Below are 15,033 nucleotides of genomic sequence, written 5' to 3'. Positions count from 1 at the left end.
TTAATTATAAGTTATTTTTCTTCAACCTGAACTTAAAAAAAAAATGACAAATATCCACAAAGTCAGAAAGTATCGATCACATAATCAATTGAGTTGGGAAAAAAAAAAAAAAAAAAACACTTTGAAGTCATTTTGGCTGAAATCTTTGCTTAGTAAGAACCCAAATGGAATCATGAGATAAACTGAAAGAATTAGTTACTTGCTTCTGGAGTTGGCACTGGCTAGGTATATTGATGAAAAGCTGATAGGTGGTTATAAGGTTAGTATAATTACAAGGAAAATACAGATCACTACCCAGTTATATTTTTGAACATGAGAAATATTTCTGATTTAAAAAATATGTACAAAAGAAAAATATTTATACCTCTTTCACTGGCATCATCTACCAAGATGACCTCAGAGAGTAGATAGTGTGGGGAACGATTTATAACACTGTAAACAGTTCTAAGGAGGGTGCTCCAAGCTTCATTATGAAATACAATGACTACGCTCGTGTTTGGAAGTTCATCAGGGTAGACCTTTGTCTTGCATCTGGAAAAGAGGAAAGAAGAGGAGGGACGTGCTAATAAATTCTTCTTTCATCTGATCATTGAAATAAAAACATCCATTATAACACAACTTTAGACTTGAAAGCCCCTTACTGTGTAAACACATTATGAGTATCTAAACTTATTTTCCTTTTTATAAATTCTGTAAGCTCTTAGCATTCTGAAAATCAAATAGTCATACTTACTGAAATTATTTTAACTAATTTTATTTTTTACTAATTTTATATTAACTCCAGGGAACACATAGGTAGGATTTCCAAAAGTCTAAGAAAGCTAAAATAACATTCTGAGACTATCATTAGGATACCAAGTACAATAGACACAGATTAATTCATTTAGGAGATATAATTGTCTTTGTTTAGAAAAAAAGAATCAATGCATAACTCAGGAAGTCTTAAGAATATAAAAGATAGTTGTTCACAGGGTTTTAAAGCTTGTAAAACTGAGATGTTTTCTATTCTAAAACCTAGTTATGTAGACTTCCCATTCTGTCTACACTGAGGGAAAGACTTAGGGGCCAGGATGTGTCTTACAGCTTCTCAGTGAGTACTATCTAATCAAAATTGGAGATTATGAGAGGGCATAGACTACCAGTATTTCTCAAATTTTAATGTGCAGAAGAATTGCCTAGCGATTTATGCAAATGCAGCTGGTTTAGTAGGTCTGAGGTGCAAGCAGAGAATATGCATTTTTTTTAAAAAAAGTTTCCAGGTGCTTCAGATGCTGCTGGTCACTGGATCACACTGATTAGTAAGAGGTTAAATCACAATTGTTATTACTTTTAGCGCTTGATGTTTTGAGAAAAAACTTTTAATTTTGGTTATAAATTTTAAAAAGCCCCAATTTTTCTTTTCAAGTCATCAGTCCAAAAAGGTATGTTTTGACAAAACTCTACAGAGTGCTCTAGGAGGTCATCCCAAGGTTAACATGCAGACAGCTTTCACCCCTGTCAATTTGTCAACACTCAGACAGGTCTGTCACATAATTTTGAATCATCATGATTATGGAATATTGAAAAAAAGTCATTGGGTATCTGGAGAAGGAATAGAAATTTATTCACATTGGGTTATTTTTTTTCCTATAAAGTATTCTGAAGAGCTAGAAAATTAAAATCATTCCATGAAGTAAAATGAACCAGATACTCCCTGCCACCAATAAAAGACCTAGTCCATGACATAAAATTAGCATCATTAAAATTAGTCTCCTTCACAGGTGAGTGAAAAAAAAAAATCCAATAAAGTGTCGGGGACAAAGGCATATAATAAAACAAATACTGACTGCATGCCTGTTGAAATTTTAATCATGTTTTAAAACAGTCTAAAATATCATCTACTCAGTGAAGGGCTCTGTAATACAGATAGGTAAGAATGTACATATATCTAGCCATAACATTTTTTTCAGTGTATATTAATTTGGAAAACATTCTTTAAGCATCACACTATATAAGATGCTATGTAAGATACAAGAAAAATCAAAATGTGTCTGGGGGGAAGTAGTTTGTATCCTTCTCATCTGTTTCCATTTTGTTGGCAAGTTTCAGGTGCTTTCTACATGTCTTCTCATCATTTGACTTGCGCTTCCAGGCAGCCCACCACTAAATGAACTTGGAAAGCTGTTCTGGTAAGGCAACAAGGTTCTCACCATGACTTTCCTCAAACCTCCATTCTTCTGCTTCATTAAAACACCTCTCACTTTCAGCAAGCTGAACAAAATGTATGGTAAAGATAATCATCATCGATAAAGAAGTAAAGATGGAAAAGCAGACTGAAATTACTCCAACAATCAACAGCTACTGGTTTAACCCGAGGATAACAGTCTATAAAGGTTACTCAGTATCATTTGGGAAAAAAAAGATTTATTTTAAATCAAATCTTTTCTCTGTTATGCTAAATTCTAACAAAGGACCAGATAGGTGAGATATTTAGATAAATCAATTAAAATATCAAAATAAAAGAAAATATTTAGATCCACCTTCTTAAGCTATTTCCATTATGCTTTACTTTTGTGGTTAAAAAAGTCCACTCACAAATGTTAATTTTACCTTCATTATATGTTACAAAGTGATAATGAACTAATTTATTATTAAGGCAGCTATTACGTTTACTTAGGGAAAATATCTGCTGACATTATTTAGCACAAACACAAAATATGGCTAATATTTTATTAATTCTTCCTCTTCCACCTATGTAAACAGTAATTTAGCAAATAAAACTCTGTATAATAATAAAATAATTTATAGGATAATTCTTGTTATACAAATTAATCATTTTCTATGTCAATTTATCCAGTTATCTCAAGTGCATAGATAAGTATGAACAAGTTATTATTATCATGGTTGTTAATGTGTTTGTGACATACTGAACTGGAATCATTGCCTATAATTCATCAAACCTATTGTTACATACAGTAGGATACATCATGATTTTACATACCACTAGGAAAGAAAAAAAAATGTTGTTAAATAAGCTATAGGATGATTCTTTCTTATCACTAGTATCTATTTGATACCTAAGTAAACCCTATAGAGAAAGATTTTCAACTTAGTTAGACATAGATTTCTATCAGTGTTTTCAGGCTTGCTAATGAATCATATTAGTTTCTTGTTACTTTGAAGTTTCTTTCATCTATTCTAAGGGGATTTCTCCAGCTTTAGGTTGTATTGGTTAAAATAGGAGAGGCATACATTTAGCACATATCTCAGCAACAAAATTCAAAACAACTTCATCTTGTATTTTCCTTGGTATTACAAAGCTGTGCACTGCAAACTTGAAGGTGCAAAGGAATTATGTGGAGATCTTGATAAAATGCAGCTTCTGATTCAGGAGATCTAGGATATGCCCAAGGTTCTGCATTTCTAATAAGATTCGTGGTGATGTGGACACTGCTGGTCCTGGGTTGACATGATACAAGGCTATAAAAACCATCAGCTGTTGATGAGCAAGAATATAAGGAGTTTCTTGCTGTGGTGCAGTGAGTTAAGAATCTGACTGCAGCGGTTCCTGTTCCTGAGGAGGTACAGAATCCCTATTTGCCTTGTGCAAGGGCTTAAAAGGACAAGGCCATTACCATAGCTGTAGCACAGGTCACAGTTGTGGCTCAGGTTCAATCTCTGGACTAGGAACTTCCATATGCCACAGTTGTGGACATTTAAAAAAAAAAAAAAAAAAGAAAAGAAAATACAGAATTGTAGTCATTGCTCCAACAATAAATAATGGCTTTATCATGTGAAATTTAATTTTTCCTACTGTTGTGTCCTTGCCTTTCTTTCCAGACAATAACTTTTTGTTCAGATCTTACTGAATCATATTGTAAGATTTCTGAAAAAAATGTTGAATGACAATTAAAATCTACACATATAAATAGGGCACATAACTTAGTCAAAGCCCGTCTATGTGAACAGCCATGACCACATACGGTTATGCTTAAGAAATACTGTCTACATGTCAACTGCCAGCTGGCAGAAAATGTTTGTAACTAATGACTGACTATAAAACTCATCCTGATTTCAGACACATGAAATGTAAAAAGTGTTCACTCAGAACATGTGAACGCAGTAATTTTTTTCAGCCACAAAAAAGCACTTAAAACATTATTTTTTTAGGGTTTTTTAAAAAAATGCCTTTAGTATCTAAGTCGGCAATGTATTTAACTCACTTACTTTTCCAGAAGTAATTAAAAACAAACAAAACCAAACAAGAAGCCTATGTGATGGAGGTGGGGATCAGTACTTAAAAATAAATATGTAGGGAGTTCCTGTTGTGGTGCAGTGGAAACAAATCCAACTAGTATCCAAGAATATGGCGGTTCAGTCCCTGCTCTTGCTCAGTGAGTTGGGGATCCAGCATTGCCGTGAGCCATGGTGTGGGTCACACATGAAGCTCAAATCCTGCGTTGCTGTGACTGTGGCATAGGCCAGCGGCTTATAGCTCTGATTTGAACCCTAGCCTGGAAACTGCCATATGCCATGGGTGCAGCCCTAAAAAGCAAAAATAAATAAATAAATAAATAAATAAATAAGTAAATACGTATATTGGACTTCTACCATAGTTTCTCCTCGCTGACACATGGCAAGCTTCTTTGTGGTATTATAGGAAGAATTTCACCACAATTCCCTTCAGCTTTTAAATCTTTTACATAATGAGATTAATGTATGTACTCTGAAATGTAGGGTAGAGGTTTTTTGCTCTGTACCACAGAGTAAAGCTCAAAATCTCCAGTAGGTGGAAATGGAAGGACTTTCAAAGTCGACTAACTCAAATATTTATTTCACAGAATATGTCTCAAATGACAGACCTAGTTCAATACTCTGCATAGTAAAGTAATAAATAGTACTACTAATAATTTATTTAATAATATTAGTAATGGTAATGATTTCTGTTTCATATTATATGTTAGAGCAAATGTCAATATTGTTGGTGTCTGAAAAAATTGAAAAAAAGTTATTTAAAATGATCTTTTAAAATAATTTATATCTTTACAAACATATATATCTATATCCTTAAATCAAAAAGTGAAATAGAGTTCTCTAGGATCATTTCATTAAAACTAAATATAGAAAGTCAGCTTTTATTGAAATCATGTACATACAGAGCAAATACTCTTATCAATCTGTCTTTTGAAGACATTAATTTCTTTTATGTAAACATCTAAATAGAACTGGAAAATCTGACATTGGAAAATCTGACAGTGCATATGTAATTAACTTTGAGGGCAAAAGTGGCAGACTGCAATGGTAGTTTTCATTAATTTGAAAGCAATATTTGACACCCAGTACTCAAATTAAGCTCCTAAAATCTAGTATTCTAGTAAAATCATAAGGTTTATCATAGCAACATCTCATATTTGCACTATATTTTGATATCCTAAATCTGTAATACTTGAAAGGAAGTGAAAGTTTATTGTAATATATTACAATTATAAATGCTATACATTATTGTAATAATATATCTGTGGCTCTAAATCCTTGGCTACACATTGGAATCATACTATGAGTTTTAAAAAAATACCAATGTGTGGGTTTTAGCCACAGATGTTTTGATTTAGGTGTCTAGGGTGTGGCTATGGGTAATGAAATTAAAAAGAAATCTCTCAAAGGAACTTGAATGTGCAGGCAAAGTTAAGAACTCATTAAATTTATTGAACAGAAACACTAGTTTTCTTTAAAAAACCTCATATATATGCATACATACACATATATGTAAAACCTTTTGGCTTATATCAACATTTTAAAAACAAGCTGTATTTTTTAAAAAGGAGTTCCCCAGTGGCACCATGGGTTAAGGATCTAGCATTATCACTGCTGTGACTTGGGTTGCAGCTGTGGCTCAGGTTTGGTTCCTGCTCCCAGAACTTCCCCATGCCAGAGGTGTGTCCCCCCAAAATATATGATGTATAAGGTTAGTATCTCTTTTTTGTGTTTATATGAGATAAAATAAGGCACTCTTTCCTGTAAATTATAAGCATTGGAGTCAGAAAGTCTTCTCCACTTCATTTACAATCTCTTCTGTCATCTGGATATATGTTAATGTATGTCCAGTTTTCTGTGTATCAGCTGTTGACTTATAAATTTATGAGAAAGGATTCCAGCTGCTCCTCTTTGGAGAGAATATGGGGAGAGAATCACATTTCCACTGTCCGGAACACAGAAATCCAGTGAGACAGTGTACCTATTTACTGTCTTTCCCCTTGGCTATGCACACATTATGAGAACACAGACTGTTACAATTTGATTTTATCCTTTTCAAAACCATATTGATGTTTTCAGATAAGCTACTGAACACAACATGCCAGATCAAAGAAAGAAAAATTGACTCTAAGATGAGAATGTGAAATCACAAAGGATCCATAATTACACAGTAGTTTAGTTAGACACAATCCATTTAGGACTCCAAACAAAGGATGTCAACATTGTAGTTTGCATGACTTGTTGGATCACTGCTCAGTGAGTCAGTGGCTACCTTTTACCGCCTCAAACAAAGAAGATTAATAACAGTAATTTGAAATAAAGACTTATAATACAAGTCTTCTATATACTTCTTATTTTTAAGAGCTGTGGGAATTGCATTGAACCTTGCAGAATTGTGTGGTTTCCGTGTTTCCCGATCATTAACATTCATATTCATAGAGAGAAATTTCATCATTTTCCAGTGCTTCCATGCGAAGAAAGTGATTCATAACTGAAAGCTTGGGGACTCAAGTAAAATGAAACACTTAATTTTGCATGGGTTTCTATACATTGATTTGTGTTTACATTGTGTTAAACTTTCCAAGAGTATGTTCCTATAAGTCATAATTACTTGACTAATTCAATTTTTTTACAAAGTCAAATTTTTAGTCAGCTGCCCCAAACATTTTCATTTTAAAATCCAGGTCTACCCTATACCTGTCCTTAGCCTATTTGCTATCAGATCATCAGATCTCTTCTTTGCTCCTTTTCTCTTCTTAGTGTTAGGGTAGCTGGAGTGGGAAGGTTGAGAAAGATGCTTTTCCAAAACTCACTTGCTTGTCCATTTCTGTTTGAAATATGCCCTGAGGGCCTTGAGTGAGAGAGTGCTGTATTGGGGGGGACAGGAAGCCAGGGGCTTTCTTTCTCTGTATTTTCCTAATCCCAAAGAAGACTACTCAGCCCCTTTCCTCAGCCTCGTGTTTTATATATGCCTCAATCTTTCCCCTCATGATCCTCTTTCACAATAAATGCATCTAATCCAATAGATTAGGAGACTCTAAAAAGAAGAGGGAAGGTTAATCCTATTTATCTCTGTCTCTTCAGAAACTAGCTTTCTGCAAGTCACAAAATATATTCAATAAGGGGTTGATGCATGAAAATATCACAACAGGAGTTTCTGTTGTGGCTCAGGGGAAACGAATCTGACTAGGAACCATGAGGTTGCAGGTTTGATCCCTGACCTCGATCAGTGGGTTAAGGATCTGGTGTTGCCATGAGCTGTGGTGTAGGTCACAGATGAGGCTCAGATCTGGCATTGCTGTGGCGGTAGTGTAGGCCAGCAGCTGTAGCTCCAATATGACCCCCAGCCTGGGAACCTCCATATGCCATGGGTGTGGCCATAAAAAAGCAAAAAACAAAACAAAACAAAACAAAAAAACACTCCCCAAAAAATCCACAACAAGGCAGGCTATTATGTATTATCAGTTCTATATGATTATAATATGAATTAGAGGTGTAGAAATACAAATTTTTCTTTTTATATCTTCAAAGTGGTTTTGGTTTTTAAGCTTCTAGAGCCAAGGCAGATAAATGAGCTAGGAATAGGGAAAGGAAAAGAAAGAGTGTAAGAAAATTAGGCTGCAAGCCATTCTATTATAACACATGCTCTTTAAACATAAGTATTATCATTCTATTTTGACATATTGGAGCAGACTCTGTGTTGGGAAAACCTATGTTTGTCTCCTCATTTCTGCCACTTAGGATCTGTGAACAAACTCTGAAGTTTCACTTTTTTTTTTTAACTTTTTTTTTTTGTCTTTTTTTTTCTGCTATTTCTTGGGCCACTCCCGTGGCATATGGAGGTTCCCAGGCTGGGGGTCTACTCGGAGCCATAGCCACCAGCCTACGCCAGAGCCACAGCAACGCAGGATCTGAGCCGCGTCTGCAACCTACACTACAGCTCAAGGCAACGCCAGATCGTTAACCCACTGAGCAAGGGCAAGGACTGAACCTGCAACCTCATGGTTCCTAGTCAGATTCGTTAACCACTGCGCCACGACGGAAACTTCAAGTTTCACTTTTGTTATCACCTAAATTGGAGTAAAACTGCTTGCTATATCTACATCTTGGACTTCTGAGGAGATGCATAGATCATTAAGAAATTATATATGTAATTTATTATTATACTGGTCTTATATTATAAAGCACTATGTAAAATATTGTAGATAAGGTCTTATAATTATTTGGGTCAGTCCTGCTGCAGACAGGATTCTAAACACAGCCATGTTAACTTGTCTTTTATCCTTAGTTGCTGTGGTCAAGCATCCATTTTTATTCTTTGATTCCAATGCAGTTTATAAGAAATCAGGTGTTTAGACCAACCTGGCTTGAGAACTGCCTTACTTATTTGTCCAGTGTAGCAGTGTGGAATAAAAGTCCTCCCTCTTTCACTTTTAGTTCTTCTAAATAATTTGCCATAATCTGAAATGTCTGTGGTTGGCTGTGGCTTCCTGCTATAAAATATTCCTGCTTATTTACCTTAATATCTGCCTTTTATTTTCTGCTGAGAGATCTCAGAGGGTAAATTTCTGCTGAGACCTCTGCTTCTTGCCTGCTCTTGAATATCCATGAGTTAAATATCTATCAACTTGTGCTTCCTCTGACTAACCAAAGCTGAAACAGCTCCCCATTATTTGCTTCAACCTGTGGGTTGGTGTGATTATCAAACACCGCATTCCTACCCAGGGTTAGGCCATCTCTCTCCACAGTCAAGTTCTAATTTGAGAAACATAATAAGAAAGCCAGTACTAAGTGGCAAACATTTAATGAGCATTTAATTCTATAGCAGACATTGTACTCTATGTTTTCCACAGATCATCTCATTTGACCCTAAGAACTGAAATCTCCTGCAACCATATAGGTTAAATATCAGAACTATGAGAAGTCTTCGATAAATAGCTTCACTGCATGTTTCAAGAACTTTCAGACAACAAATTCATTCAAACAATTATTTGTTCAAATAACCCCTTTTTAGGAGAATAGGCTGCTCAGCAGTCTTCTCAGGACAATATCTTTCTTCACTAGACAAACTGCTTATCAACTGACTTCAAAACTTTCTTCAATATGTCCACCAATGCTAAACATCACATACTTTACCAGTCTCAGTAAGATTCCTGCACTAAAAGACCAATTTGAAACCACTTAAATCCAGACCCCCCATCTCTGTAAATATCTACATTGGCCTCCCTTTCCAAGAGAACTGGAACTGTCTGCCAAGGTGGTAGTTCTTCTGGTGATCTTTAATGGAGTCAGTAGTTACCAATCCTAATATTCAAATTGCTTTCACTTTATGATGATACTCTAACATTCAGATCAGTTAAGTAACTTGCTTCTAAGTGGCAGAGGTTTCAAGCCCTGGGAATCAGAAATTAAAAGCTGCTGTTCTACCTATTTTCTGAAAGGATAAGTTTGTATAACAATTGCCTTTGTTAGGGAGAATTCCTAAATAAGGCACTTGGGGAAGCAAACAGGAGCCTGAAGCTACTATTTCTGGGAAACAAAGGAAATCATTAACTGCTTTGAATGAGATGAGGGCAATTTTTGCTTTGCCCTGAAAGGCAGGGGTTTGAGGTGAGAAAGCCTAAAGAAAGGAGTGAAAAGAGATTAGGGAAAGTAAAGAAGCAAGTAAAAGGATGAGAGGCCAGTGGACTTTCCTCAGTGATGTGATAACTGCAGGATATTTTATTTAGCTTTTTTTTTTTTTTTTTTTTTTTTTTTTAAGGGCTGCACCTGCAGCATTTGGAGGTTCCCAGGCCAGGGATCAGTCAGAGCTATAGCAGCCGGACCACGCCAGAGCCACAGCAATTCAGGATCCGAGCCATGTCTGAGACTTACACAACAGCTCACAGCAATGCCGGATCCTAACCCATTGAGAGAGGCCAGGGATCGAAACTGCATCCTCATGGATGCTAGTCGGGTTCACTATCTGCTGAGCCACAACGGGAACTCCTGCAGGATATTTTAAAGATGAGTTGTGGAGTTCCATTGTGGCACAGTGGAAAGAAATCCGACTAGGAACCATGAGATTTCAGGTTTGAGCGCTGGCCTTGCTCAGTGGGTTAACGATCTGGTGTTGCCTTGAGCTGTGGTGTAGGTTGCAGACATGGCTCTGATCTGGCATTGCTGTGGCTGTGGTGGAGGCTGGCAGCTACAGCTCTGATTCGAACCCTAGCCTAAGAACCTCCATATGCCGTGGGTGGGGCCCTAAAAAGACAAATAAATAAATAGAGTTGTGCCTAAAGTTCTTATTTGACTACAGTATTATAACATAACCCCACCTCCTCTCCTCTTACCCATTATATTTACCCTACTCATAAATGCACTGCATTAGTGATTACATGAGTATGTCTTGTATAATAAAATCTATATTTTATGGAAAGACAAGAAAAATTTAAACATAAAAATTCTTCTCTGCCCTCTGGCCTCCTCTCTTCCTGCACTCTGCATTGTGTATCTGCATTATCCATTGACCAAATCTCTCTCATCAACAGGAATACCTGCTGAACAAAGAAGAGCAACATTCTTCTAGCATTGACAACTCCTTAGAAGATAACATTCCTTCTCCATCTCATAAGGGGTCACATGATTTATCATAATGATGCTTAGATCTGGATTATGTAAACTGTCAATTATACAGTCATTTGGAGTTTCTGCTGTAACACTGTGGGTTAAGAATCCGACTCTAGCAGCTTGGGTCACTGCAGAAGCCCTGGTTTGATCCCTGGTCTGGTGTAGTGGGTTAAGGATCTGTCATTGCCGCAGCTGTGGCTTTGGTCCCAGATGCAGGTGGAATTCAATCCTTGACCTGGGAATTTCCATATACTACAGGTGTGGCCATAAAATAAAATAAATAATAATAATGCAATCATTTGATGTACAGCTCTCTGTCTCAAAAAAAAAAATATATAAACTGTCTTGACTGCTAAAGGGCAGAACAGATTTGTAAGATGCTCTGAGGGGTATAGTCTTCAAATTTGGCTTGAATAAAAATTTCCAGTTCTTTCTTAGATCACCTGATTAATTTTTTGTCAACAGTTTCTAATTTGAGAAAGAAGCCAGGTATAGTATCTGGCTTGTACTGTGAGAAAGAGAAGAAGCAGTCACAAAATGATCACAGAATGGTAAGTCTATGAGGGAATTGAATAAATCTCATGAAGATGATTCTTCTGGGTTTAAGCTGACTTATCTTGACTTTAACAGATTAGGTACATTAAGTTGCTATCTGGTTTATACTAAAAAATAAAACTTACCATAGATCTAATTTCTGTCAAATAAATGGTAACCACATACTCCCACTGGAGTTACTTCCATGATGTCAATAGTTACTAAACAGTCCCTTTTTTCCAGGACATAATGATAAGTATTGTACAAGCAAGTTTTATGTTCATTCTATTATAAAGAACTCTCTTTAATTTTGGAAATAAAATATAATTCAGCTTTGTGGCAAAAAGGAAAAGAATACCATTCAAGTAAGTGTTGTGGCCTTTGTTGTTTGAGAACATGAATTTAGAAAGTCGTTCCCTTTCTGTGACCTCTGAATATAATTCTATCATGCTATTGAAAATATTTAACAATGAGTTTTCTAAAATAAATGTGCTTATTGAATGCAGGAGCTATTATTAAAGTGACTTTGCAACAAAATTACTCACACTATTCTCATTTATAAGTTTAAACTCTTACTTTTGTTAGTGAAAATAACACTGATTTTAATAGGCCTGTAATCTGGAACAGGCTTTGCTTCTGCCCTCATTTATGGGCTTATCCAAATCAACTAACCACCTTGAGCCTTAGAGTTTTCACTTCTCTAAGATAGAGAAACTACTCCACAGGTTCAAAAGCAGAAACTTAAATGGCAATATGATGACGTTGATGTTGACATCATGAGTCACCAAATCCTGATGACTCCTCTTTCAGTATCTTTCTTATCCTTCCCTGCTACTGTGTCCTCTACACAGACTATTGCCTCTTCTCTAAGTTATGGCATGTCATCAATATCGTGAATTTGTAGAACATTTTTGATCCCCAAAGTACAACCTTTTCATTGCAGACCAAAATGCAGATTCAAGCAGCCACTCCTTTATTCAAACATTTTGATGGCTCTTTACTGCCTAATGCTAAAATCTAAAGGCTCCTACTGGCTCAGTCTCACTCTGCCACCTTCTCCTCTCACCATGGCATTTAACTCTTCAAGAGTATTGAACACCTCCAAGCTCCATCAGGGAACAAAGCTTTCTCATGCCATCTCTCAATTTCTAGAATTCCTTGAGCTCACACAGGTTCTTCATGGTAGGGCTCAAGTCAGACTTCCTCTATGAAACTGTATTTCCTCCAGGGATATCCAATGTTCACTCTCCTAAACTCCCAGAACATTACATCTATTTATTCACCTTCCCTTCTCATATAAAGAGGTTGTTAGGTAATGCAACACAATGAGAGAATGGAGTTGTTCTGAAGTGTGTGGAAAATTATCACACTATAGCTACTGTTTTCAAGAAAAGATATAAAAAAACTCCATGAAAGGATTCCTTTCCTTTCAGCATTCTTCTAATGAGACCTTCTAGCTATAGAATTCTCTAAACATAAAATATTTGTGTGCTTATCAAATGCTTAAGAATGTGTGTGTGTATATGTGTTTGTGTGTTGGATATAAACCATACATTTGTTTTTTTTTTTTTTGTCTTTTTTAGGGCTGCACCCGCGGCATATGGAGGTTCCCAGGCTAGGGGTCCAATCGGAGCTACAGCTGCTGGCCTACACCACAGCCAGAGAAATGCAGGATCTGAGCTGCGTCTGTGACCCACACCACAGCCCATGGCAATGCTGGATCCTTAACCCACTGAGCGAGACAAGGGATTGAGCCCACAACCTCATGGTTCCTAGTCAGATTTGTTTCTACTGTGCCATGACAGGAACTCCAGAACCATACATTCTTGAGAGAAGATGAAGTTATAGATAATGAAAGAAAGTCCAGTTGGTCAAGTGGAGCTCTATATCCAGAGTGAATTGTGACAGATGATGTTTCAGAGTAAGAGTCTGTGTCAAGAACAGCATGGTATTGGCAAAAGGTGAAAGCACTGTCATGGGATATCTAGGAACAAGCAAAATAAAGAGACTAACAGAGAAACTGGTGATATTTGGGGGATGTAGTATCAGATAACAAGGATCAGATCCAGGAGCTGAATTCAGAAAAAGGAGGCCCCAATTACTGAAAGGTCAGAGAAAGAAAACAAATCACCCTTTAAAAAACTGGGGTTCTGCTTTATCTGGTCAAAGATATCAATACATAAGTACAGGAAACATTCTCAGTTCATGGATCAGGGTATAATTTTGGAACTAGATCTTAGGATCAAAGTGGTAATTAAAAGACACAGGATCAGGCAAGATATAAAAGTGGGCATGTTAAACTGGAATCACGGCTACCACTAGCCTATACTTACCTTGTGTGACTAGAAATACATGTCCCTTTTGGACAGTGGAGTCCTGCCAGCTCAGACTTTAAAGCAAATTAAGCTTTTGTGCCAGAAAAAGGCACTCTTCCTTCCAGTAAGACATAACCCCTCACCAAGTGAATGGCATCATAAGAAGAGTGAACCATTCCTTTAGTGGGATGTCTTTGTGCACCACACACACTGGGCAAATCTAAAGGGGTGTCCTAAGCCTCAAAATATCCTGGCTACAAAGATATTTAGTTCTGTTTTCAGAAGCACAGTTGTATCTTTAGATTAAGAATTGGGAATGAAATGAATAGTGGGCAAAAAATCAGGCAGGTCATTTTACTTTATTTGAATAGGGTTAATACAGAGAGCCTATCCATATGGAGTAAAGTATGTGGGCTTTGTGAGAATTCACTTTTTTCAATTGGCTCAGATATAGTTTTCATTTATTTTTAGCTTTATTTTTATATTATATATCTATATTTCCATCTACATATTCATTTATAAATATATATAAGTAAATCAATATGTTATACTCAATAATACTCTATGAAATTGAATATCATGACTGTGGTATATGGAATGACTGGCCAACAGGGATCTGCTATAGAGCACAGAGAAAACTACCCAATATTCTCTGCTAATCTGTGTGGGAAAAGAATCTGAAATATAGTGGATGTGCATATATGTATAACTGAATTACTTTGTTGTATAGCAGAAATTATTGCAACATTGCATATTAACTATAATTCAACAAAACTTTAAAAAATAAAGCAAAAACACAACAAAAAAAGAAATTGAATTTCATGGATTTCTGACATAGAAACGCTTCATGGAACAATGAGTATGAAGTATGAAATACACTTCATAATCCTGTCATAGAATTTAAATATCATAAGTTACATATTTTTACAAGAATACTTTAAATCCATGAATGAGAACAAAATAAAGATCAAAGTCTCATGTACGAAACAAGAAATTAAAGCCTAGAAACAAAGTTTCATTATTTATTGCAATTATTAAAAATATCGAATAGTAATTGCAAGGTTTAATCACTGCCAAATTAAGCATGAATTAAAAGACTATATACATCATGATTTTTTCTATTTCCCCTACCAGTTTTAAATAATTTTTTTTCTTTCCACATTATTTCCCATTAAGTATAGCTGTTCTTATCAATGGCAACAACAGGCACAACATTTTGGGGGAGAGTGAGATTTGTCTGACTTTTCCATATCATCAGATTCAGGTCACTATTTTGGGACAAGAAAACAACAGAAGTAATATTGTGTCAACCTTACTGCAACATAACAGGAGGTACACCGTG

The 15,033-nt window shown here is 36.0% G+C and overlaps 1 protein-coding gene across 8 annotated transcripts in view; it reads right to left on the bottom strand.

Moving 5' to 3' along the window:
* The window catches only part of GALNT13 (polypeptide N-acetylgalactosaminyltransferase 13), a 594,089-nt gene that overhangs the window by 258,198 nt on the left and 320,858 nt on the right, over positions 1 to 15,033 (bottom strand). For all 8 annotated transcript variants that reach the window (XR_014829014.1, XR_014829013.1, XM_021076289.2 and 5 more), the window contains one exon: positions 365 to 531. Coding sequence is in view for 6 of the 8 variants with exons in the window: in XM_021076289.2 (XP_020931948.1) it covers positions 365 to 531 (167 nt within the window). In the remaining 2 variants the exon portion in view is untranslated. The remainder of the gene's footprint in view (positions 1 to 364; positions 532 to 15,033) is intronic.

This window comes from Sus scrofa, chromosome 15 (assembly GCF_054392235.1).
Source record: "Sus scrofa isolate SSC_HxYL_T2T_F1_AM1 chromosome 15, Sscrofa_HxYL_maternal_Yorkshire_Landrace_v2.0, whole genome shotgun sequence".
Taxonomy (NCBI): domain Eukaryota; kingdom Metazoa; phylum Chordata; class Mammalia; order Artiodactyla; family Suidae; genus Sus; species Sus scrofa.
This window is presented reverse-complemented; position numbering and strand designations above follow the sequence as displayed.